The sequence below is a fragment of the Lagenorhynchus albirostris genome, chromosome 16, assembly GCF_949774975.1.
Source record: "Lagenorhynchus albirostris chromosome 16, mLagAlb1.1, whole genome shotgun sequence".
Classification (NCBI taxonomy): Eukaryota; Metazoa; Chordata; class Mammalia; order Artiodactyla; family Delphinidae; genus Lagenorhynchus; species Lagenorhynchus albirostris.
Genome location: NC_083110.1, coordinates 54,082,994 through 54,104,626, shown reverse-complemented (window position 1 = coordinate 54,104,626; position 21,633 = coordinate 54,082,994). Strand labels below are relative to the sequence as shown.

The 21,633-nt window shown below is 48.8% G+C and overlaps 2 protein-coding genes across 16 annotated transcripts in view; one reads left to right on the top strand and one right to left on the bottom strand.

The window, feature by feature from the left end:
* Positions 1–12,368, top strand: part of MMS19 (MMS19 homolog, cytosolic iron-sulfur assembly component) — a 32,146-nt gene extending 19,778 nt beyond the window's left edge. For 2 of the 6 annotated variants that reach the window (XM_060126895.1, XM_060126892.1), the window contains 23 exons: positions 1,625–1,711; positions 2,138–2,212; positions 2,622–2,699; positions 3,217–3,355; positions 3,605–3,759; positions 4,025–4,103; positions 4,515–4,640; positions 4,836–4,917; positions 5,226–5,323; positions 5,428–5,577; positions 7,094–7,249; positions 8,073–8,169; positions 8,654–8,756; positions 8,901–8,969; positions 9,197–9,323; positions 10,026–10,126; positions 10,268–10,324; positions 10,473–10,659; positions 10,986–11,068; positions 11,194–11,358; positions 11,441–11,500; positions 11,794–11,894; positions 11,975–12,368. In XM_060126895.1, coding sequence (XP_059982878.1) covers positions 1,625–1,711; positions 2,138–2,212; positions 2,622–2,699; positions 3,217–3,355; positions 3,605–3,759; positions 4,025–4,103; positions 4,515–4,640; positions 4,836–4,917; positions 5,226–5,323; positions 5,428–5,577; positions 7,094–7,249; positions 8,073–8,169; positions 8,654–8,756; positions 8,901–8,969; positions 9,197–9,323; positions 10,026–10,126; positions 10,268–10,324; positions 10,473–10,659; positions 10,986–11,068; positions 11,194–11,358; positions 11,441–11,500; positions 11,794–11,894; positions 11,975–12,002 — 2,403 coding nt within the window. In that variant the 3' untranslated portion in view covers positions 12,003–12,368. Of the gene's footprint in view, positions 1–1,624; positions 1,712–2,137; positions 2,213–2,621; positions 2,700–3,216; positions 3,356–3,580; positions 3,760–4,024; positions 4,104–4,514; positions 4,641–4,835; positions 4,918–5,225; positions 5,324–5,427; positions 5,578–7,093; positions 7,250–8,072; positions 8,170–8,653; positions 8,757–8,900; positions 8,970–9,196; positions 9,324–10,025; positions 10,127–10,267; positions 10,325–10,472; positions 10,660–10,985; positions 11,069–11,193; positions 11,359–11,440; positions 11,501–11,793; positions 11,895–11,974 lie in introns of those variants that run through there. The other 4 variants (XM_060126893.1, XM_060126896.1, XM_060126897.1 and 1 more) reach the window with 4 other exon arrangements.
* Positions 1,269–21,521, bottom strand: ZDHHC16 (zinc finger DHHC-type palmitoyltransferase 16). Of its 10 annotated transcripts, none has more exons than XM_060126904.1 (15): positions 21,362–21,521; positions 20,133–20,277; positions 17,897–18,144; positions 17,522–17,716; positions 17,283–17,371; positions 16,853–16,881; positions 16,098–16,231; positions 15,911–15,958; positions 14,972–15,057; positions 14,189–14,312; positions 13,933–14,003; positions 12,626–13,190; positions 4,494–4,645; positions 2,769–3,373; positions 1,269–1,759 (listed from the first exon to the last, which is right to left on the bottom strand). In XM_060126904.1, exons 3-12 carry the CDS (start codon positions 18,137–18,139, stop codon positions 13,076–13,078), a joined length of 1,134 nt encoding a protein of 377 aa, XP_059982887.1. In that variant the 5' UTR covers positions 18,140–18,144; positions 20,133–20,277; positions 21,362–21,521; the 3' UTR covers positions 1,269–1,759; positions 2,769–3,373; positions 4,494–4,645; positions 12,626–13,075. The 10 variants fall into 10 exon arrangements, with proteins under 10 accessions (XP_059982887.1, XP_059982886.1, XP_059982884.1 ...); XM_060126903.1 differs by having other exon boundaries at positions 3,172–3,373; XM_060126901.1 differs by having other exon boundaries at positions 1,269–2,933; positions 3,187–3,373.
* Positions 21,522–21,633: the final 112 nt, after the last annotated feature.

The following is a 21,633-nucleotide window of genomic DNA, read 5'->3' as shown; positions in this document are numbered from 1 at the left end:
GTCAACCTTTAGCTTTATAGCTTTAAAAAAAAAAGAAAAGAAAGGAAAATCCCTTTACTGTATTTTTGGTGGGGTTTCTAAAGAGAAAAGGAAAATCTGATGTATGTTTTCAGTGTGCCTTCTTGACATACACGTGGCCAACAGGCACATGAAAAGATGCAAATCAAAACTACAATGAGGTATCACCTCACACCTGTTAGAATGGCCATCATCAAAAAGTCTACAAATAATAAATGCTGGAGAAGGTGTAGAGAAAAGGGAACTCTCCACTGTTGGTGGGAATGTAAATTGGTGCAGCCACTATGGAAAACAGTATGGAGGTTCCTTAAAAAACTGAAAATAGAGCTACCATATGATCCAGCAATCCCACTCCTGGGCATATATCCAGAAAAGATGAAAACTCTAATTTGAAAAGATACATGCACCCCAGTGTTCATAGCAGCACTATTTACAAGAGCCAAGACATGGAAGCAACCTAAATGTTCATCAACAGATGAATGGATAAAGATGTTGGGGGGGGGTGCGTGTGTGTGTGTGTGTGTGTGTGTGTGTATACATACACACAATGGAATACTACTCAGCCATAAAAAAGAATGAAATAATGCCATTTGCAGCAACATGGATGGACCTAGAGATTATCATACTGAGTAAAGTAAGACAGAGAAAGACAAATATTATATGATATCACTTATATGTGGAATCTAAAAGTAATATAAATGAATTTATTTACAAAACAGAAACAGACTCAAAGATATAGAAAACAAACTTTATGGGTATCAAAGGGGTAAGGTGAGGAGGAATAAATTAGGAGTATGGGATTAACAGATACATACCACTATATATAAAATAGATAAACAACAAGGATTTACTGTATAACACAGGGAACTATGTTCAGTATCTTATAATAACCTATAGTGGAAAAGAATCTGAAAAAAATATATATGTATATAAGTGAATCACTTTACTGTACACCTGAAACTAACACAGTATTGTAAGTCAACTGTATACTTCAATAAAAAAAATCTGCCTTCTTGACGCAGAAATCATGAAAGTTTTTATAATGCCAGAATTACAGCTTTTTATAATGGTAAAAAAATAGGAATGTCCATCAAAGGGTGATTATCCAAATAAACTGTGGCTTAACCACACAATGAAATAGTATCAGCCACTAAAAGTAATGCTATGAAAAAATAATTTAATAACATGAAAAAATGTACCTAGTATTAAGTGAAAAAATAGATTGCAGAAAATATATTCAAAAGATCACATTTTTAAAAAGTGTATATATTTTAAAGGGAAACAGCGTCTACCAATCACATAGTCATGATACCATATATACAGAGAAGAAACTTGCACCAGAAAGTTAAGGGTGCTTATCTCTGAGTGGTGAGATGATAGATAAGATGGAAACTGTGTGATCAGATAGAAAATAAATGCCCAACAGACAAAAATTCCCAAGGAACATGTAAGAGCAAGCAGTCTTCCTGCTGGGGCCTCATACCATAAACTTCTGCCAGATTGGGTGTAAATCTCACCCTATTCTGCAGGGTTGCCAGGTTCACTCCTGTGTCCAGGGGTGGTCTGAAGAGTTATACAAGCTCACGCCCCCTTCTGCCTTTTCCAGCCACCTAATGATCCCCATGGTATCCAGAGAGAAGATCTCATCCTGAGTCTTCGAGCTGTGCTGGCTTCTACACCGCAATTTGCTGAGGTGGGTCTAGCCAAAGTTAGGATATGTAGCCTCAACCCACAGAAGGGTCTGAAGAAAGAACAGTAAAAGCATGGGGGAAAAGAAAGTTCCAGTATACATTTTAGGTTATGGCATCTTGCAAGTGTCTTCAGACCTTCGAAGTAAAAAACTTCACCATCTCTTCATTTAAAATAGTAAACCAATCCCTATTTGGTGCTATCTTTTGAAATTCTTTAGCTTTGCCAGCTAGCCCACTTCTCAGGTCACTGGGAGTCTGGCCATGGATTGAGAGGGAGGTTGGTTTACAGTCACTACTCTCGACTCGAGTATAGCTCCTTGATGTAACACCTACCCCTGGGAACTGGTGGCAGTGAGGACATGGTTGGCCTTGGTGTGGCTGCAGCACTACCCATATCTCACTCTTTAGTTCTTCCTTCTCTCCCACAGTTCCTGCTCCCCCTGCTGATTGAGAAAGTGGATTCCGAGATTCTGAGTGCCAAGCTGGATTCTCTGCAGACTCTGGTGAGTGATTGTTCTCTTTTGAGGATCCAGCTGTCTTTAGACAATTTAGGGGTGCTAAAGGATTATGAATTGATTCTTGGAGAGCCAGGGAATAGTTCATTGGCCTCAAGAGAGGGATACCCAGAATCCGGGCCTATATGTTGACCTAAAGCCCCCAGTTGCGTTTTGTCTTGTTCTGTAGTAACTGAGTGGCAGCTGAGGAAAGGCTGACCAGGGCTCCCTCTTCATGCTTGTTTTCCATCAGTCAGGACAAGCTCCTATTTTTCAGTGACCTGGGTAGGATGGTTATGAAATCCTGCTGGTTTACTGCTGAGAGCCGGGGTCTTTCAGGTGCCATTATGCTGAGGGGCCTGCATGTCCTAGGAAGTCTGAGTGTGTAGATAGCCATTACCTGTGCTTTCCTTGGCAGAATGCTTGCTGTGCTGTGTACGGACAGAAAGAACTAAAGGACTTCCTCCCCAGCCTTTGGGCTTCTATCCGCAGAGAGGTGAGTGTTACTTAGATAAACTCACTACCATTAACTCCTGGTTGTCAGGCACGAGGGGAAATAACACACCGTATCCTTTTCCCTCTGTTGCTGTGCTTGGTTATTCAGCAAGAGAGCAAGGGGGCATACTTCTAGTTGAATGACAAGGTAGGGTCAGCTGTTTGGTCGTGGCACATGATCAGTCTCGCACAGTGCCCAATTCCTGTCCTTCCATGGTAAGGAGCATAGGTCATGCTGAGTAGAGCGGGAGAGGAAGAGACTTAGGAAAGGGGTTCCCAACAACCACTGCTCAAAGTTGTATTCAGTTTCTCAAAAAGTATGTGTATCAATCCTAGTGGGACTGAGGACTTAGTGAGAATACACCAATTGAGAAGAAACTCATTTGGGGGGTTAATTTCCATTGCTGTGCCCCAAAGGTTCTCACCACCCCCTCCCCGCAAAGGAAATAGGCAGTAGGTGGGTGGGGTCTCACCTGGTGCAGGCTCACCTCAGTAGCCATGGGATCCCTCCCTGACAGGTGTTCCAGACGGCAAGTGAGCGGGTAGAGGCCGAGGGCCTGGCAGCCCTTAACTCCCTGACTGCGTGTTTGTCTCGCTCTGTGCTGAGGGCTGATGCTGAGGACCTCCTTGACTCCTTCCTTAGCAACATTCTACAGGGTAATGGGGCCATGGCAGCTAGAAAGGGGAGTGAGCACAACAGAGAAATTCCTTAAGGCCAGTGACCTTTCATGAGTGGCCCCCATGTTCAGTGATTTGGGTGCTGGAGCCCTGCTTTGAATTGAAAGCAATTTAAGTGGTAACTGCTAGCCAACTGTCCCAGGGCTCAGCCTCCAACTTCTATGGCCTGCAGGGGAACCAGGCAACATTCAGCCTACTCCCTAGGTCTGTGATGTGCTGCCTTTCTAGACTGCAGGCACCATCTGTGTGAACCAGACATGAAACTGGTGTGGCCTAGTGCCAAACTGTTGCAGGCGGCTGCAGGTGCGTCTGCCCGGGCCTGTGACCACATCACCAGCAACGTGCTGCCCCTACTGCTGGAACAGTTCCACAAGCACAGTCAGGTAAGGAAGCAGAATCTGTTGGGGAAATGATGGGACCCCTTGCCAGGATCGCTGTCTCACAGAGAGAGCGCTAAGCATTGAGCTTGGGCCTAGATATAGTAGATCTCGGGTTTTGCTCCCATTAGCTGCTGCTGGTTCCCTTGTTCACTCTTTTCCTGACACTCTTATGTAAAAGGATAATTCTCCCCAATTCTGCAAGTAGCAGGACTGAAATCCTTTAAAAATAAAGTATTTTTAGACTTGAATACCCCTTAAAACATTACAGAGCAACCAGCGGCGGACAATCCTTGAAATGATCCTGGGTTTCTTGAAGCTGCAACAGAAATGGAGCTATGAAGACAAGGGTGAGGCCATCTTCTAGATGTGGTATCCTGGGGGCTGCTGAGCACTATAGCCCTATAAAGGATGGCAGGCAAAGAGCGCTACAGAGAAGTAGTCTAGAACAGTGGACCTGTTGTTCTGAGGATGTAGCCCAAGAGAACACTTAACAGTTGAGAGCTGTTGATTTCTTTCCTAGTGTACTTCCCAGATACCCAATGGATTAAATTCTTTAAATCTGCCCCGGGAATTCCGTGGCGGTCCAGTGCTTAAGACTCTGTGCTTCCACCACAGGAGGCACGGGTTCGATCCCTGGTCAGGGAATTAAGATCCCACATGCCACGCAGCACGGCAAAAAAAAAAAAATCTGTCCCAGGTTATCTTTGCATCACTTCTGAATAGGATTTCCCTCTAACCTGGACTCTGTCTCTTCCTAGATGAAAGGCCTCTGAGTGACTTCAAGGACCAGCTGTGCTCACTGGTATTCATGGCCCTGACGGACCCCAGCACCCAGCTTCAGCTTGTTGGCATCCGTACACTCACAGTCTTGGGTGCCCAGCCAGGTGTGCTAAAGGGAAAGAGAAAAGATAGGAGTATTGGTCCCTTTCTTGTGATTTTCTGTCTTAAGTGAAGAGCAATCTTAATTCCCTGGTTCTCACTACAACCCTGGATGATTTGGGACTTCTTATAGGACTTTAGGAAGGGTTGTGATGGCTGCAGGGGAAGAAAGGTGAGGTTCGTGTTTCCCTCCTGTACAGATCTCCTGTCTTCTGGGGACTTGGAGCTGGCAGTGGGTCATCTATACAGACTGAGCTTCCTGGAGGAGGATTCCCAGAGTTGGTGAGAATATAAGGCAGCGAGATCGAGCAAGCTGTTCCGGGGCTCTGTGCTTCCGACCCATGGCTTTCCATAGGGGAGGTGGGCCCCATGCTTGGCTCTGGCTGCTCCCTGGTTGGAGGTGTGGGAATGCTCTCTTTTCTTGGGCATTAAGAAGCCTGGTCCAACTTAGTGGTGTAAGTACTGGAATCCTACTCTTCAGCAAGGTGGCCTCAGAAGCCCACACTCCTGAATCTGCCTAGTGACAGGCCTAGGCAAGAGAGCCATGGACCAAGGCTCAGCTAGTGCTCATCTGCCTTGTGCCCCGGCAGGGTGGCAGCACTGGAAGCATCAGGAACCCTGGCCACTCTCTACCCTGTGGCCTTCAGCAGCCACCTAGTGCCCAAGCTTGCTGGGGAGCTGTGTATAGGTATGTGTCTCTGATCTTCCGTGGCTTACCCCTTCCTAGGGAGGCTTGGGGGCCTTCATGCTTGCCATCACACAGTGAAACCTTGTCTCCTGGGTTGCTTTCAGAGGAGTCAGATTTGGCTAGAGGAGATGGGCCCACCAAATGCTCCCGGCATCGGCGCTGTCTGCAAGCCTTGTCAGCTATATCCACACATGCCAGTATTGTCAAGGAGACCCTGCCTCTTCTGCTGCAGCATCTCCGCCAGATGAACAAAGGTAACTACCAGGAACAGTCCTCAAGGAACTGGGCTGAAGGCGGAACCATAGTCAGGTTTGGAGTTGATGCCCCTAAAGCAGTGGTTCCGGTGGTGGCTATAGTAAGAGTCACATGGGAACTTTTAAAAAGCGCTGAATGCGTGGGTCTTAGTCCAACTGATTCAGCCTCTGAGGAGGGATGAGACTTGGGCAACAGTTATTAAGAATGCGCACGGAGGCCATTGAAAAGCACCACTGGGGACTTCCCTGGTGGAGCAGTGGTTAAGAATCGCCTGCCAGGCTTCCCTGGTGGCGCAGTGGTTGAGAGTCTGCCTGCCGATGCAGGGTACACGGGTTTGTGCCGCGGTCCGGGAAGATCCCACATGCCGCGGAGCATCTAAGCCCGTGCACCACAACTACTGAGCCTGCACTCTAGAACCTGTGAGCCACAACTGCTGAGCCTGTGCGCCACAACTACTGAAGCCCACGCACCTAGAGCCTGTGCTCTGCAACAAGAGAAGCCACCGCAATGAGAAGCCCATGCACCGCAACAAAGAGTAGCCCCCGCTCGCCGCAACTAGAGAAAGCCTGCGTGCAGCAACGAAGACCCAACGCAGCCAAAAATAAAAACATAAATAAAAATTTTTAAGAAAAGCTCCACTGTAAGGCCAAGCTACTCAAAATAGGGTTCATCAACCAGCAGCATGGGTATTATCTGGGAGTTTATTAGAAATGCAGAATCTCAGGTGCCATTGATCAGAATCTGCATTTTAACTGGATCTCCAAGTAACCTGTACATACCCTGGAGTTTGAGAAGCACTGCTCCTCATAAGTGACAGCAGCTATTGCTATTGTGAACCTGTGCATGCACACCATAGAACCTCACTAATTCCCTAAGTGCCCCACTCTGTACTGCCCAGCCCTTTGTGGATGATCCAGCACCTGATGTAAAGTAGAAAGAACACTGGACTCAGAGCGTGGCCTGGGTTTGATTCCTGACTTTTTCACTGTTACCCTGGAAAAACCACTGGTAATTTATTGAGCCTCCACATCCTCCTCTATAAAATGGGGAAAATGATATTTCTAAGAGAGTTGTTATGAAAACTAAATGAGAATGTACAGCTGACCCTTGAACAAAACAAGTCTGAACAGCACAGGTCCACGTATACAGATTTTTTTCAGTAGTAAAAACTATAGTACAATATGCTTGTGGTTGGTTGAGTCCACAGATGCAGAACTGCAGATATGGAGGAACTGTGTAAAGAGGGACCATTATAACTTGCACGTGGATTTTCGACTGTACAGGAGGGTTGGCTCCCCTTACCCCCGCCTTGTTCAACGATCAGCTGTGTATGAATGCTTCTGTTGCAGAGCTGGCTGGGCAGGTCTCAGCTCCTGGATAAAATGACTTGGCTCTGTATAAGACACTCTTGGTCTCTTTAGTTACTCGTCTTCGATTATTCTTCCCATATTCTGTATGTGACAGACCTGGAAGTGCTTTTAAGAAAACCTTACAGAGAACTTTCTCACCACACAGGGAATACGGTTGCAGGAACAAGTGAAGTTATTGCTGTCTGTCAGAGTCTCCAGCAGGTGGCAGAAAAATGCCAGCAAGACCCCGAGAGCTGCTGGTATTTCCATCAGACAGCTATACCTTGCCTGCTTGCCTTGGCTGTGCAGGCTTCCATGCCAGGTAACTTCCTCCACCTCACCCGTCCCTCCTCCCGAATCAGCCTTCCACTAGTGTTGAACAGCACTGCCACCCTCGGGGTATCACTGGTATTGCATTTTGTACCAGCAGAGGCTTCTTTTGAATCCTGTGTCCACATGAGATTTCACTTCAAGCAGAGGGTGCCAAGCTGACCTTCGGCAGGAACCAAAATCTACTAGTGTTAGCAACACTCAAAAGGATGCACACTTTTCCCCCCTTAGTTGCTGTGTAATTAGATTAGTTAGAGTTAGGCTCTGGAGTCAAGCAGACCTGGTTGGGTTTCGTGGTCAACTCTACCACTTGCCAACTTAGATGAAGATAGCCTTTCTAAGCTTCTGTTTCCTCACTTTATGGGGTTGATAGAGAGTAATATCTATATCACAGGGTAGTTGGTAAGGATTAAATAAGTTAATGTGCAGTGCTTGTCAACAGTGCTTGTCAACAGTAATGTATGTATGTGGCAGCTGCTGTGTAAAAGGACCCATGAAGATAAATCCATGTACCTTTAAGTTTTTGAAAAGACTAACATTTCTGATGTTAAGAATGTTCACATTAGCTAGCCTTATTTTCCACTGTTGCCCAGTCAAAAGGACTGCACAAAGTTCTCGGGAGCTCCCTATGGCCTGCATTACACACTCCTACTTCTGGTGCCTTGCTGCTTCTCAGGGCTACAGCACTACTAGAGGACAGTTTAAAAACTGCTCCTCTTGTAACTAGAGTCAAGGCCCAGAGTCATGATGACAGGACCTAATCGTCTGAGCCACAGTCATGGCCTGTGATTGTGTGTGTTTTGATTTTGCAGAGAAGGAGCACTCAGTTCTGAAGAAAGTGCTGTTGCAGGATGAGGTCTTGGCCGCCATGGTGTCTGTCATTGGCACTGCCACCACCCACTTGAGCCCTGAGTGAGTATAATCATGGATGTGACTTGATCCCAGGGAGGACAGAATTCTTGGGAAGAAGCAGCAAATAACTTCCTTTTGAGCTGTCCTTTTACCCAGATTGAAACATGGAGGCAGCTTTTGTTTTGTTAAGTCTTGCTGGCAAAGTAAGAAGGGGCCTTTTAGCATCATGGACTGGGGGCCAGAGACTAATGGTTCTTAGCTGCAGATGTGCATGAGAGTCACCTGTGGAGCACTTCTGAAATACACATTGAGTTCTCTCACTAGATCGTAAGGTCCAGGAGAACAGGGATTTGATCTGTCTTGTTCACTGCTGTAGCACCAAGGCCTAGAACAGGAATGGTTCCTGGCATATAATATGTGCTGAATTAGTATTTGTTGAAGGTGTGAATGATCATGCTCTGGCCCACGGACTCAGTGACTACCAGGAACCCCAGGGCTGCTGTAGAGCCCGGCTCCTCGGTGACACCTAGTGCTCTCCCCCCAGCTTGGCTGCCCAGAGTGTCGCCCACATTGTGCCCCTCTTCTTGGATGGCAACATCACCTTCCTGCCTGAAAACAGCTTCCCTGGCAGATTCCAACCATTCCAGGTAAGGGTCTGATGGATCAGATTGGGGAGAATCTTAGGACTTCTGTCCTTCAGATTTTTAGGGCTAACCTGGGATGGGTATCCTCAGGGCAGACAAGCCTCTTGCTAGCAGGACAGGCTTGTTAAGGCTCTTCTTCCTCTGTAGGATGGCTCCTCAGGGCAGAGGCGGCTGGTGGCACTGCTTATGGCCTTTGTCTGCTCCCTGCCTCGAAATGTAAGTGACCACAACATTTGGGGAGTACCCTAGTTTAACCCTGACCAGGGGAGGTGGATCCTGGGTGACTTCTGGGCTGAAATCTGTCACAAGCTAAGCTGATTTTCTGCTTTTCCCACTGGAGAATTTATTTCCCATCCACCCTGGCCCCTGCCGCCACTCTCTCCTGGGTGTCTCTTAGAGTTCAAGTGTTTTCTGGGTCCCTGACATGGCCAGGTTTTCTATAGGTGGAAATCCCTCAGCTGAACCAACTCATGCGGGAACTTTTAGAGCTGAGCTGCTGCCACAGCTGCCCCTTCTCCTCCACTGCTGCTGCCAAGTGCTTTGCAGGACTTCTGAACAAGCATCCTGCAGGTACTGGAGTGAGGCTGTGGGTTGGGAGCCTCCCTGAATCAACTTCTGATGAAATCTTGACGTTTAGTTCTCATTCTCTTTTTAAAGGAAGTTAGCTAATATATCAGTAATAGGGCTTTCCAAGGGACAGCCCGTGGGACAAGAGTCAAGACCAGAGTTGGGCAAAGCTTTATAGGACATAAGATAAGGGCTTCAAGCAGAGTGCTCTATCTAGTTCTGTCATCCTATTCCCTACAAAGAGCTATTAGGGGTAAATCTTTCTTTTTTTTTTTTTTTTTTGCGGTACGGGGGCCTCTCACTATTGTGGCCTCTCCCGTTGCGGAGCACAGGCTCCGGACACACAGGCTCAGCGGCCATGGCTCATGGGCCCAGCCGCTCCGCGGCATGTGGGATCTTCCCAGACCGGGGCACGAACCCGTGTCCCCTGCATCGGCAGGCGGACTCTCAACCGCTGCGCCACCAGGGAAGCCCTTAGGGGTAATTCTTTATTAGAAGTAGACAACTCTTTTTCGAATGCCAGCACCCCTACATTATGGAAATACCAGGCTCTTGTGCTGGTGTCCTAGAGCTGAGTGGGCCAAATCCACAACCAAAACAATATTGGTTTTTTTCTAATGGCTTCTACATTTAAATGACTTACACCTTTGTTGGTAAAACGGACATGTGTAGCATCTGCATCAACATTTCCTCCCTCCTTTTTAGGGCAACAGCTGGATGAATTCCTACAGCTGGCTGTGGACAAAGTGGAGGCTGGGCTGAGCTCTGGGCCCTATCGTAGTCAGGCCTTCACACTGCTTCTCTGGGTAAGGAGTCGGAGTGGATTCCAGTTAGACAGAGCAGTTGGTCTGGTTAAAAAGAATTTCTCCATTTAACCCTGAAGCGCATGCATGCTTCTCAGGGTTTGAGTGTCATGCCCTGACTGTTCTCTTTCTCTCTGATAACAGGTCACAAAGGCCCTAGTGCTCAGATATCATCCTCTCAGCTCCTGCCTTACAGACCGGGTAAGTCCTTGCTGAAGACAGCAGAACCTAGGACCTAAACAGGAACTTCCCTGTCGATCCTCTTCTTCCCAAAAATGACTACTGTCCTCCTCTTGGGTATTTAAGATTCTTCCCCGCTGATGTACCTCAAAGGCTCTCTTTTCTCCAGCTCATGGGCCTCCTGAGTGATCCAGAACTAGGCCCAGCAGCAGCTGATGGCTTCTCTCTGCTCATGTCTGACTGCACTGATGTGCTGACTCGTGCTGGCCATGCTGAAGTGCGGATCATGTTTCGCCAGCGGTTCTTCACGGATAACGTGCCTGCTTTGGTCCGGGGTTTCCATGCTGCTCCTCGAGGTGAGGAGAGTCTAAAGGAAAGTCCTCAAATACACAGACCTCTCCATTGGTCAGGCCACAGTCTCTAAAATAATTTAGGACCTGAGTGCTTCTTTAGAGCTGTAGTGTGACCTGTACCTGAAGCGCTGAACATCTAGATTCTTGACCCACTCTTTTCCTTTGATTGGCATATCTTGGCTATTCTGAGCTTGAGGGGCTTTTTTAAAAAAAAAAAAAAAAAAAACTTTTTGTAGGCTAATGTCCCAGCTTCACCAGAGATTAGAATTGAATTCTTAAGCTCTATGTCTGAGCCCAGTTTTTCCCCTAAGCTTTTCCATTTTTTACAGATGTGAAGCCAAATTACCTGAAGGGTCTGTCTCATGTACTTAACAGGCTGCCAAAGCCTGTGCTCTTGCCGGAGCTGCCCACGGTAAGCCTTGCGGTCACAGCCTCTAAGCAGGGACCAAGCCATTGTCCCCCAGCTGGGCTAGAAAGGGGAGGAAAGGCAGGTTCATCAAAAGATGTGGTCATCCCACCTTTCCTGTGGCCCCTTAGCTGCTTTCCTTGCTGCTGGAGGCCCTGTCCTGCCCAGACTCTGTGGTACAGCTCTCCACCCTCAGCTGCCTTCAGCCTCTTCTACTGGAAGCACCCCAAGTAATGAGTCTTCACGTTGACACCCTCGTCACCAAGTTCCTAAACCTCAGCTCCAGCCCTTCCATGGTGCGTTGAGCCTGAACAACTCTTTGGCCTGTACATCTCCCATTCGTGGGTCTCCCCTCACCTCCTTATGGTTGTGTTCCAGGCTGTCCGGATCGCTGCACTGCAGTGTATGCACGCTGTTACTCACCTGCCCACCCCCGTGGTGAGTACCGCAGATGTCCCTCTCTGGCTTGGAAGCTTCTTAGAAGAGCCAGAGGTACCTTTCTGCCTTAGTCAAGAGGGACTGGCTACCCTGCTGTGTGACTGAGATATGCACTGTAGGGTACAGATAGGCAAGGATCTCCTGACTACCCTAAAATATAATGGCCAGCCTGCCACATAGCATTCTCTGGAATCACTAAAGAAGAATAGGAAGAGTATTAGTTGTAGAGTCAGAGCAGCTTTTTTGGTTGTCTTGGTTGAACAAGGCTAAGATTAGCTCCTCTAACTCCACAGCTGCTGCCGTACAAACTGCAGGTGATCCGGGCCTTAGCCAAACCCCTGGATGACAAGAAGAGACTGGTGCGTAAGGAAGCAGTGTCAGCCAGGGGAGAATGGTGAGTTTTTAGGTCATGGGGAGAGATGGGACTGAAATGAGCCTCACCACTAATGCTGTCAACATTCTTTTTGCCTACAGGTTTCTGCTGGGGAGCCCTGGCAGCTGAGCCCTCCATCCTGGCCTACACTGTTCTGACAGACAATCTAACCTGAAATTACTATCAAGCCATCTTGCCCAAAGCAGGGAGATGACTGGCTTCTGATTGCCTTTCCCACAGACACCGCACAAATGCTGGGCCTCTGTCGCATGGCTGTACAAGAAACATAGGAATCCTGACTTCTAATGGATTTGTGAAGTAACTGAGTGTGAGACTACTTGTGTTTGAAGAATGATCTTGGTCTTGGGGCTCTTCCATTTATATGTCAGAAAAAGTGAGATATGCTGCTGAGGGTGAATACAGATCAGCGTGGCCCCGAGGACCAGGGATGGTGGCGTGTGTGTACCTGCTGGAGAATAAAGATTCTTTTGGTAATGGGGCCGTCAGTTATTTCCCTCTCTCCACTTATGCCTCAGCAGTACATAACCAGAAACAACACTGCATAAGCTAGAGGAACAGTAGTGATAGGAACTGGCCAGGAATTCTTCAGGACATCCAGCCCCTCCAAGTGGGGCAGAGGTGGCAGGACCGTAACACCCACTCACTAGGCCTTGACCCTGACTTTCCCCTTCCCCGCCCCACAAGAGAAAGGCAAAGAGTGAAAAGCTACATATCTTTAAAAAATCAAATACCTTTATTTTTGCTCCCTTCAGCACATGAGAAGTGGCAGTGACCTCAGCAGTAGGCCTGGTATCTTTGCCCTGTTGAGAAGCCAGGATCTCAGCTCTACCATTCAGGTGTTTTCTCAGATGGCAAGTGGAAGAGGTGGTAGCCAACCCCAGTGCTGTAAGCTGGAGGAGGTCGGGGTCAGTACCTGGCAAGGTTGCTAGCTGCCTGATCTCCAGTCTGGGGCTGGAACTTCTGTTTGCCTGAGTAAAGGGACATCAGTCCTAGGATTTTTCCGCATCATGCCTTGCTTCCGCCATGGCCGGGAGACTGGTCTTTGAGCTGTCCCTGCATGGTACCGTAAGGCAGGCCCACTGGCTCTTTTTGCTCAAGGATTCCAAGAAGCTATCCTTGGAGGCCCTTGAGGCAATGTCGGAAGCAGGGTGGTGCTCAAGTTGTGGCTGACACACTCCAGCTCACACTGCCATCACAGAGGCTGAGTGAGCGGTCACCCAGGGAGGGGGATCCCAGCTCATTCCGTTCCCATGGGGCAGGTGACTGGAAGGTAACAACACCCGAGTCAGCCAATGCCTATAAGAGAAGACAGAAATACTTGTGAGATCTAAGATTTCCTAGTCTTCCTTCCTGAGCCTCATTCCTCAGCAAAGATATATCAAGGTAGTCTGAAGCTACCCTGGCATTCATCGCCAAAGTAATAAAAGTTCCAGTTTTGTCCAATAAATGTGCCCTCTGGTGACTAGAAGGCCTTTAGAGGTTTTGAGCTAAACTTCTAAGGGGCCACTGTAAGCACAGTGACAGACAGGAGTAATAGGATGGGAAAAGGAAGAGGGCAGGTACTTCCAGTCACCTACTTTTTACTGCCTCAGTAGTTGCAATTTGAAGAATGATTTACCTTTGTCTCTTGGGCTGAGGGAACTAGCTTCATTTATTGTCTTAGGACCTCTGTCACAAATAGATGACTTCAATCCCACAAATTATGTGCTTGAAATCCAGACACTGCCATACAAATGAGAGGTGACTGGTGGCCAGCATACCCTAACTAGAGGTCCCTTCTCGAGAACAACTTTCTAAGGATTCTGTCGTAGTCACCTGCTACCGTACCAATATGGGGGCCACTAGCCACACATGCCTATTTAAATTTGTGAAGATGAAATTAAATTTAAACTTCAATTCACTGATATACTAGCCACATTACAAGCACTCAAAAGCCGTATGTGACTAATGGCTAATGTTTTAGACAGCAGAGGTATAGAATATTTTTCTCATTCCAGAAAGTTCAATGAACAGTGCTGGTCTAAATATTTTACTTTACCTTCCTGTGTCCACACCCAGGAATACCTTCCAGTTGTCCAAGCAGCCATAGTTGTAATGATTCCTAAAAACCTAGAGCAAAGAAAAACATGTTTCTATGAATCCTTTTCCTTAAACCAATTTTGAGCCTAAATTGGCCAGGCAAGTTCTGGATTTCATGATGCCTGCCTTAGTTGGCCCTGACCATGGCCTCTGTTTATAGGATGGCAGGTTCAGTTACCTACCCATCCCTCCACCCCAATCCCGGCCCTACTCACTCTGCCCTTGGCCTGCAGTCGGCGTCGCTCCTTCTTGTTGATGTGCCTTTCGATACTAGTCTCACCTCGACTGATGAGAACAGCGTGCCATACAGTTAGGGCACCCAGGGCAAGTGCCACGGAACTGAGAAAAGAGGGGCAAAGACCGTGGGGTAGTGTGGAGGGAGTTAGAGGCCATGCGTAGGTCTGAAATTGAGCTGAGCAACAGTGACTGCCTAGGGGCTTATGTCTAAGTCTGCCTTAACTCCCAGCGTACATGTCCTAGACGAACTTTTACTTCACTGCATCCATGAAAAAGCATCAGTGTGGGCTAAGAATAAATGATGTGGAAAGTAAGATGGGGAAATAAGTCTACTTCTATTAATGAAAATGTTATATATTTCCTAAAATACCCATGCTTGGGAGACAGAAGAGGTAGTAAAAGCACTAACAATTAGAATAAAATGCCACAACATTCAGGTTCCAGCTCTACCATTCCTAGCTGTGTATCATGGAACAAATCACCTCACCCCTCAGATCTGCAATTTTCTTCATCTATGAAATGCACCTACCCTTTAAGTAGGAGTTTAACTTCCCTTGGCACATACCAAACACTCAATGCCAAATCTTTAATGTTCCCTGCCCCGAAATGCTGAAGAAAATTAAGCCCTACTCTTTGCCAACCTAAGTGAGAATAAGAACAGCAGCAGTTTACACGGAGATGGGTTCCTGCCTGGCTGTGGGCACCGAAAAAGGTTTTTCTGAAGCTGCCCCTCAAACTGTCAAAAATGAGAGTTGAGATACCTGCACAGGAACCAGAGGTAGACAAGACTCTTGTGAGTCACTCTTTCTCGGAAGGAGAAGGTGGGTGGTGGGGTCTGGTGATAAGTCTAGAAAAAGAAAACAGCAAAGTCTGGATCATTTGCTCCATTGGTCTCTCTCTACCAGAGCCCAACACCTGCAGGCAGGGAAGTGATCCAAGCCCATGATGAGAAAATAGGGAGTTAAGCCACAGAGGAGTCAGGGCAGCAGCCAGATGGGTGGACCAAGCTGGCGGCATCATCATGGACAAACACGGGGCAGAGCAGGTCTGGACAGGATGGTAAAGCACAGGAGGGACCAACCCTGGGCCTTTAGCTCTCACAACACAAATGGGGCTCCAGGGGAAGCCACTCCACGCCCCAGCTAGAACTGTGTGGCTGTAATCCCCAAGAGGGGACGAGACCCATACCCAGAATGGAATAACTGGAGGGGGAGAACTGTGAGCCCCACTAAGGACCGAAAGGGCAGCGGAGACACAATCACAAGCCCAAGATCTGCTCAGAATAAGGAGTCCTAAAAGGCCAGGGGAGAAGGGACGATCCTGCTGTGGACGCAGACAGACCAGGAACAAAGGATGGTCAGACTGGCCCAGCCCGACCTCTGTCCCCTGGAACCCCATTACACAGACTAACATAGACTCCTTGCTGCTCAGGCCATCACCAAGGCAGAGCCCTTGCTCAGCCCAAAGTAGGTGATAATGGAATAGAGAGCCAAAAACTGTCACGTACCAGGGACTCCCAGCTTGCCCCTAGGCCACTTAGTCTGCCCACGGCCGACAGTGCCCAGAAACACCCCGATCCAGTCTCGACTGGCCCCCTACCCCAGCCTCTACAACTCGACTAACAGGTGGGCCCCAGTTGCCTCAGCAACTCTATACCCCTGGCCTGAGCAGCAGGAGGCAGTGGGGTGGGGACAGCCCACCTGGTTGGCAACCGCCTGTAGTTTGTTCTTGTCGAGCTGTTTCATTTTCTAAGGGGATGGAAAACAGTGCTGGTTATACTCCCAGACCTGTAGGATGGGGGGTGCTACCAGCCCCACTCCTTAGGGACGGATTCCACACCCCAAAGTGCTCTCTATTGAGCTGCCCTGCTCCTAACTACAGGCTCACCTCGATGGCAGCATAAGCCTCCCGGAAAAGGTCCCAACTTCCGTAGCTGCAGTAGACACAGCCCAGAGTCATGAAAAAGCAGAAAGAGAAGAAGTACCGATGGTTATAGTGGCCTACACAGTTGTTTAGCCAGGCTGGTGGGGGCAGGATTAAGGACAAGACCAAACACACAACTTCAGGGGGTGTCCAGGTTTCTCTGGTTCATCCTTGGTTCCTGACAACATCATCCAAGCCCAAGGCTTCCTGTCACCAAAGGCAGGAAAATATGGGACTTCCTTGAAGTTGAGGTGAAAGTGTTAAAGCTTTTCAAAGCCCTCACAAGTCCCATCAGGAGATCATGAAAACTGAAATCCTTCAGTAAAATGAGTCTGCCAATACTTCAACCTAACGGGTTAACCAGACATCTGTGTGGGACAGCAGCAAGGGACCAATGGTTCTATCTGGACACCTACTGGACAACCCACTGAACCAAACATCTCTTTCCATCCAATAGATGTTAGCACGACAGTCTACAAAAGAAAGAGCTGTTAGGGATGGGTGCCTTGCTCCAAGAAGATCCATCCCAGAATGCATGTAAGCCTCCTGCTTTTCCCAGGAGATGTCAGCCCCAAAATCTGCTCTTCTACAAACTTCTCATGAGCCCAGTGTTCTCTGCAGGGTGATGCTAGAAGCCTTGGGTTTGTGGCCCTTAAACCTCTGCAGTGCTCTGGAGCTAAAGAAGGAGGCCTCAGGCAGAAGAGATAATAAAAGGATACGGCAGTGATGATCCATCTTCAGCACACACCTGTGAGGGAGGGACACAGGCTCTGTTACGGTGGCCAAGGATCTTGAGATGTCAGTGCCAATCCTTTCCTATAAGGACCAGCATCCTGCTGAGGTGGAAAGGGCACAGACTTTGAGGAGAGCCAGGCCTTGCTTCAAACCCTGCTTCACTGGCTACATGACACTGGACAAGCTAACTCCGGGTCTCTTGCCTACCCTGGCCCACCTCTCTGAATCTCACTTTCCACAAGTGGTGAAAATGCGGAACTTGCAGGACGATCCTGAGGACCAGGTGTCCCGATATAGAGGGCACACTGCCTGGCACATGAGGGGTGCCTCATAAATGTCCTGTCAAATTCCAGGTCTAGGTTCTGCCCTAGAACTACAGCAAAAGGGCCACAGCTGGGGTTCCCAGAGACCCACCTATTGCAGATGCTGCAGTGGTGTGTTCGGGCTGGCTTGGGGTTAATGCACTTCTTACAGATGGAGACTGTTGTGATATCATTCCTGCCCTGTGCAGAGGGAGAAAAGCACCATGACAACTGTGGCAGTACCGGTTTCGTACCTCCAAAATACCAAGGCACTCTCCCTCCGCACTCCTGGAACTGGCTCCAATAGCCTGCAGTTCTCTCCCTCCCCCATGCCCCTGAGGGGGTACCCACCGGGGGTGGGTATCCAGGTGGAGTGGTGATAGCCTGGTAGTAATGGAAGACGATGAGGATCAGATTCCAGTGACTATAGAAGAAATGCCAGCAGAGTCGTGGCACTGAGTAGGTTTGAAGGATGAGGGGCAGGATACACAGGTAGGCAATGGCCACGATGGAGCTGGTCAGCACGATCACCAGCACCACGAACACCTGCCGACACCAGGGAGGTCAAGAAGACGCAGTGAGAGAGCTTGCCAACACCCAGGGTAGACTCGGGAGTTTCCCCAGGGTAGGAGGCCAGTGTGAGTCCAAACCCAGTGTAGGTCCATCAGACACATGTCCCTCTGCTACCCCCAAACATCCCTGTTCCTGTCCCCAGGCATCACTCACCACCCCACACCAGCGGATCACGTTGTCCACCAGCCAGTAGATAGGCTCAAAGGCAGCATCCACAGCGGTGTCACTGCCTGCAAAGGAGTTGTGGAGCAGGGAGCGCAGGCAGACCTTGCCATAGCGCCAGCGCTGAACCAGGCCGCGGAGCAGAGGTGGGCAGCGGCGCCTGTAGCCCAGGAGCAGAAGCAGGCGCAGGCAGAGGCGGGCAGGGCCCAGCAGCAGGCTCCGCTGGCCCCGCATGGCTCCTAGGAGAGCACACAACTGTGAGGGGCCAGCCTGGGTCCTGTCCCTCCCTGCCCCACCAGTGGGGCGCTTAGAGGCAAAGACCTAAGACCGAGGCCCGCTGGGCCAGTCAGTAGGTGTGGGAAGTAGGGAGGTGACTCCAAGCCAAAGCAGGATCTCTGGAGTTGTCTGTGTAGACGGACCACTGGGTGGAGCCCGACCAACGTGTACAAAGCCATCCACGTGCCTCTGAGGGCCTGGCCACAGTAGCAGAGGTGTCCCGGCATCTCCTGCCTGCCCTGGCCCATTGGCCTACCTCCTAACAATTGTCTTCACCAGGAACAGCCAGTGGGGGAGTGAGTTCACAGCATGTGGATCCTGCACCTAGATCTTCCCTGATGCTACCTGAGTCTTGGCAAAAGATACTCATCCTTCCTGCTGACGTTACAGGCCTGGTGGCATGAAGAGTCCCTGTCTCCTGTCAGGACAGCTCAGCTACCCCTTGCATGATGTAAGATGCTTTGTCTCCAATTCTAGTCCCAGCCCCGCCGCTTACTGAAGCCAAGACAATTTCTGGTGTTCAGAGCAGAACACCACCACAGGCAGGAGACACTGGCAGTGGGAGGAGGGCTGGTGGCTCCTGAAGACCACAGGGCCTGCCCTCTGAGTGATGAGTCTCCCCCGCCCTGTTCTAGTTGGACACTCGAGAGCTTTCTCTGTGGCTGCTGCCATTGGCCCCAAGCTTCCCAACCAACCTTCCCAGCTCTTTAGCCCTGTGCATGACTCCTCTGCAAGTGCCTTCACCTCCTCCATGTGGTTTTTACCTTATCTAATAGCCACAGGAGGTCAGCTGCCCAGGCAATGCCCAGAACAGAAGACACAGATTCCTTCATGACAGTCTCATCAATTCTGCAGATTAAGGGCTTTACCAGAAAGGAAATTATCTGATTTTCTCCTATAGCTACTTTGTCCTCAGCAACTCCACTGACTTATTTAACAGGCAGCTCAAAACCCAGCAGAAACTGGAGGAGGCTGCTCCACTGTAGGGGTGGTTTCATTTCAGTAACTGGAGCAAGGTACTCTCCTTGTACCCTGGCTCATCCCCACAAGAGGCCTTTCAAAGAAAACTTAATTATCTCCTTCCACAAGCCCTCTAAAGACCTAAGGCAAAAAGAAATCCAGCAGACAAGGCCAGCAAAGAGAAGGCAGACAATTCAGTAGGGACCTGCTCTCTGTACCAGGATAAAGTAAGTGGCCATTCCCATCACCTCCGAGGGTATAAGAGAATTAAGGGGCCGTGTAGAAAAAAGAAAAAGGAAAAGCTCAAACTTCTTCCTACCTCCTTTGAGTTGGACTCCTATTGTGTCGAATCATGATTTGGCTTAAAGCATGAGTTTTCAAATAGTATACAGCTAAAATCTAACATAAGAGTGGGACAAAACATTTTACCCCATAGCAAATCCAGGTGACTTAGGTCATCCGCATATTGTTCATTCCCTTTCTATGGCTAATGGAGAGTTTCCTATTTACTAAAATACTTTTTATAACAATAACTTTCAAATAAGATGCATCTTCTTTTGATAATAAACATGAATTATATGCCATCTGTAATAAACATGATAATAAACATCTGTAATAAACATGAATTATATGCCATCTCTCCTGTCTACAAAAAAAAATCTCCCTTCTCTGATTCTCCACTTTTCAGCTTGTTCTCAACCACTTCCAGAATAACTGAGCTCTACAGGAAATGACTGCCTCAAGCACTAGACTTACCAACTCTCACCTGCCCCATAACTCGACTACTTAGGGTTCAATTCTGCCCTTAAGTAGTTCTGTGACCTTGGGCAAATCACCAAACCCTGCTGGCACTCAATTTTCTTGTGTTCCCATTCAGTGAGAGGGTAGGATTAAATACTAAGGTCCCTTCCTGCTCTACCCCTTTATGATTCTATATATACACTTGGTAAGATGTTTAAACGAAATGCTTATAAAGTGCTTAGCGCAATACCTGGATCATGGAAGTGCTCAATAAATACTTGTTGAATGAATGAACTGGAGGGATGCTGAAGTGGAAAGGCTGGTCGGATGTCTATCTGTCCTAAAATAACAGCAAGGACACTCCTGCCAACATGATAACGCTAAGTAAGTGTCTACTGAGAAATGAAAACCATTGTTAGAATCATAGCACTCAAGAGCTAGAAGTCATTTTTAAAAACTAGTCCAACCAGAAATCAACCCAAACATGTAAGCCAAAAGCTTGTAGGTGCAGAGCTAAAGATCAGATTTGTGTAAAAGAAACCTGAAGCCAAGCCCGCCACACCCCTTATTTAGTGGGGTTTGGGGGATATGGGAATGCCAGGGAAGAGATATGTAGTCCATGGGGCCACAACTGAACATTTCCTCTCAGGAAATTGAGGTAAAGCAGAGCTCAAAAAATTGTGTGTGGTAGGGGCGAGGGGTGGTGATGGAAGTGAACAGGGCAGGAAATACAGCACGCACAGTTTCGCTATCACCCCCAGCACAAGCTCTGAGCACTCTGGTCCCTCAGTAGTAGCCACTTAGTGACATCTGCCACCAGATCAGAGGGGACGGCAGGCCACAGCATCCCCCTCTTCTCAAGGGTCTAAGTCACCATCTCTTTCCCAAGGAGAAACCGTATATGAGGGACATAGGGGTGGGAGTGGGAGTACACACACAGATTCCAAAGCCACCAGAAGGCAGAGGAAACTGAGGAGAAGGTCGACAAATCTCATTTGGACAAAGGCTGTTCTCAGGATGTTTACAGCCTCAAGCAGCAGATGTCAATCATCAGTAAGAGCAGCATTTTATTCATGTGCAGACTTCCCTTCCAGACTAACATGCTCCACTTGACAGGATCCGACAGCAAGATCGGAAAGCTGCAGTTACAGAAACCGGGGAAAGGTTTTATTTCTCAAAAAGGCTGGCGTGGCCAAAGTATGATGGGCAGGAAGTAAAATAACTTGGGTACCGGTTTGGTCTCTAGAGACACTGTACAAGTCAAATCCTATCTCTGGGGCTGAGTTTCCAAATCTGTGAAATGGGCGAGCTGGGTGGGCTGACCTTCCAATTCCGCGCCTTAAGGCTGCCCGGAGGGTGAGCTCCGCCCGGTTCGAGGGCGAGGCCGTGCTGAGCAGGAACTCTCAAGGCCCCAGAACAGGGCCCGACCCTAGAAAAAGGGAAAGGACCGGGCAGCAAAGGCCGCGGCTTCGCTCTTACCTGCCACCGGCAGACTCCCCAGTCAGCCAAATCGAACCCTGCAGCCTCCGCCGCCGCTCACTGCCACCCCCTCCAGCTCGGCGCCCCGGCCCGGCCTGGCTCAATCCAACCAACCATGGCCCACAGCCCACAGCTTCACCCTCCAGCCCCGTACCCGCCGCCCGCCCATCCTTATCCGCAAGCGCAAGCGTAAGCGCAAGCGCATGCGGGCCGGAGCTCCACCCCCGGTCTCGTCCCGGGGTAACCTGGGAAATGGAGTTTACATCTCAAGG

What these genes read in the sequence shown, in the direction of transcription:
- ZDHHC16 (XM_060126899.1), bottom strand. Translation starts at nt 18,139, where the DNA reads ATGCGGGGCCAGCGGAGCCTGCTGCTGGGCCCTGCCCGCCTCTGCCTG. An exon ending in GAAGATGGATCATCACTGCC is followed by an intron (nt 16,232 to 16,852) that starts GTATCCTTTTAT and finishes TGCCCCCACCAG; the next exon opens with CCTGGCTAAACAACTGTGTA. An exon ending in CTGGGTGTGGACACAGGAAG is followed by an intron (nt 13,191 to 13,932) that starts GTAAAGTAAAAT and finishes CTTCTCTTATAG; the next exon opens with GCATTGGCTGACTCGGGTGT.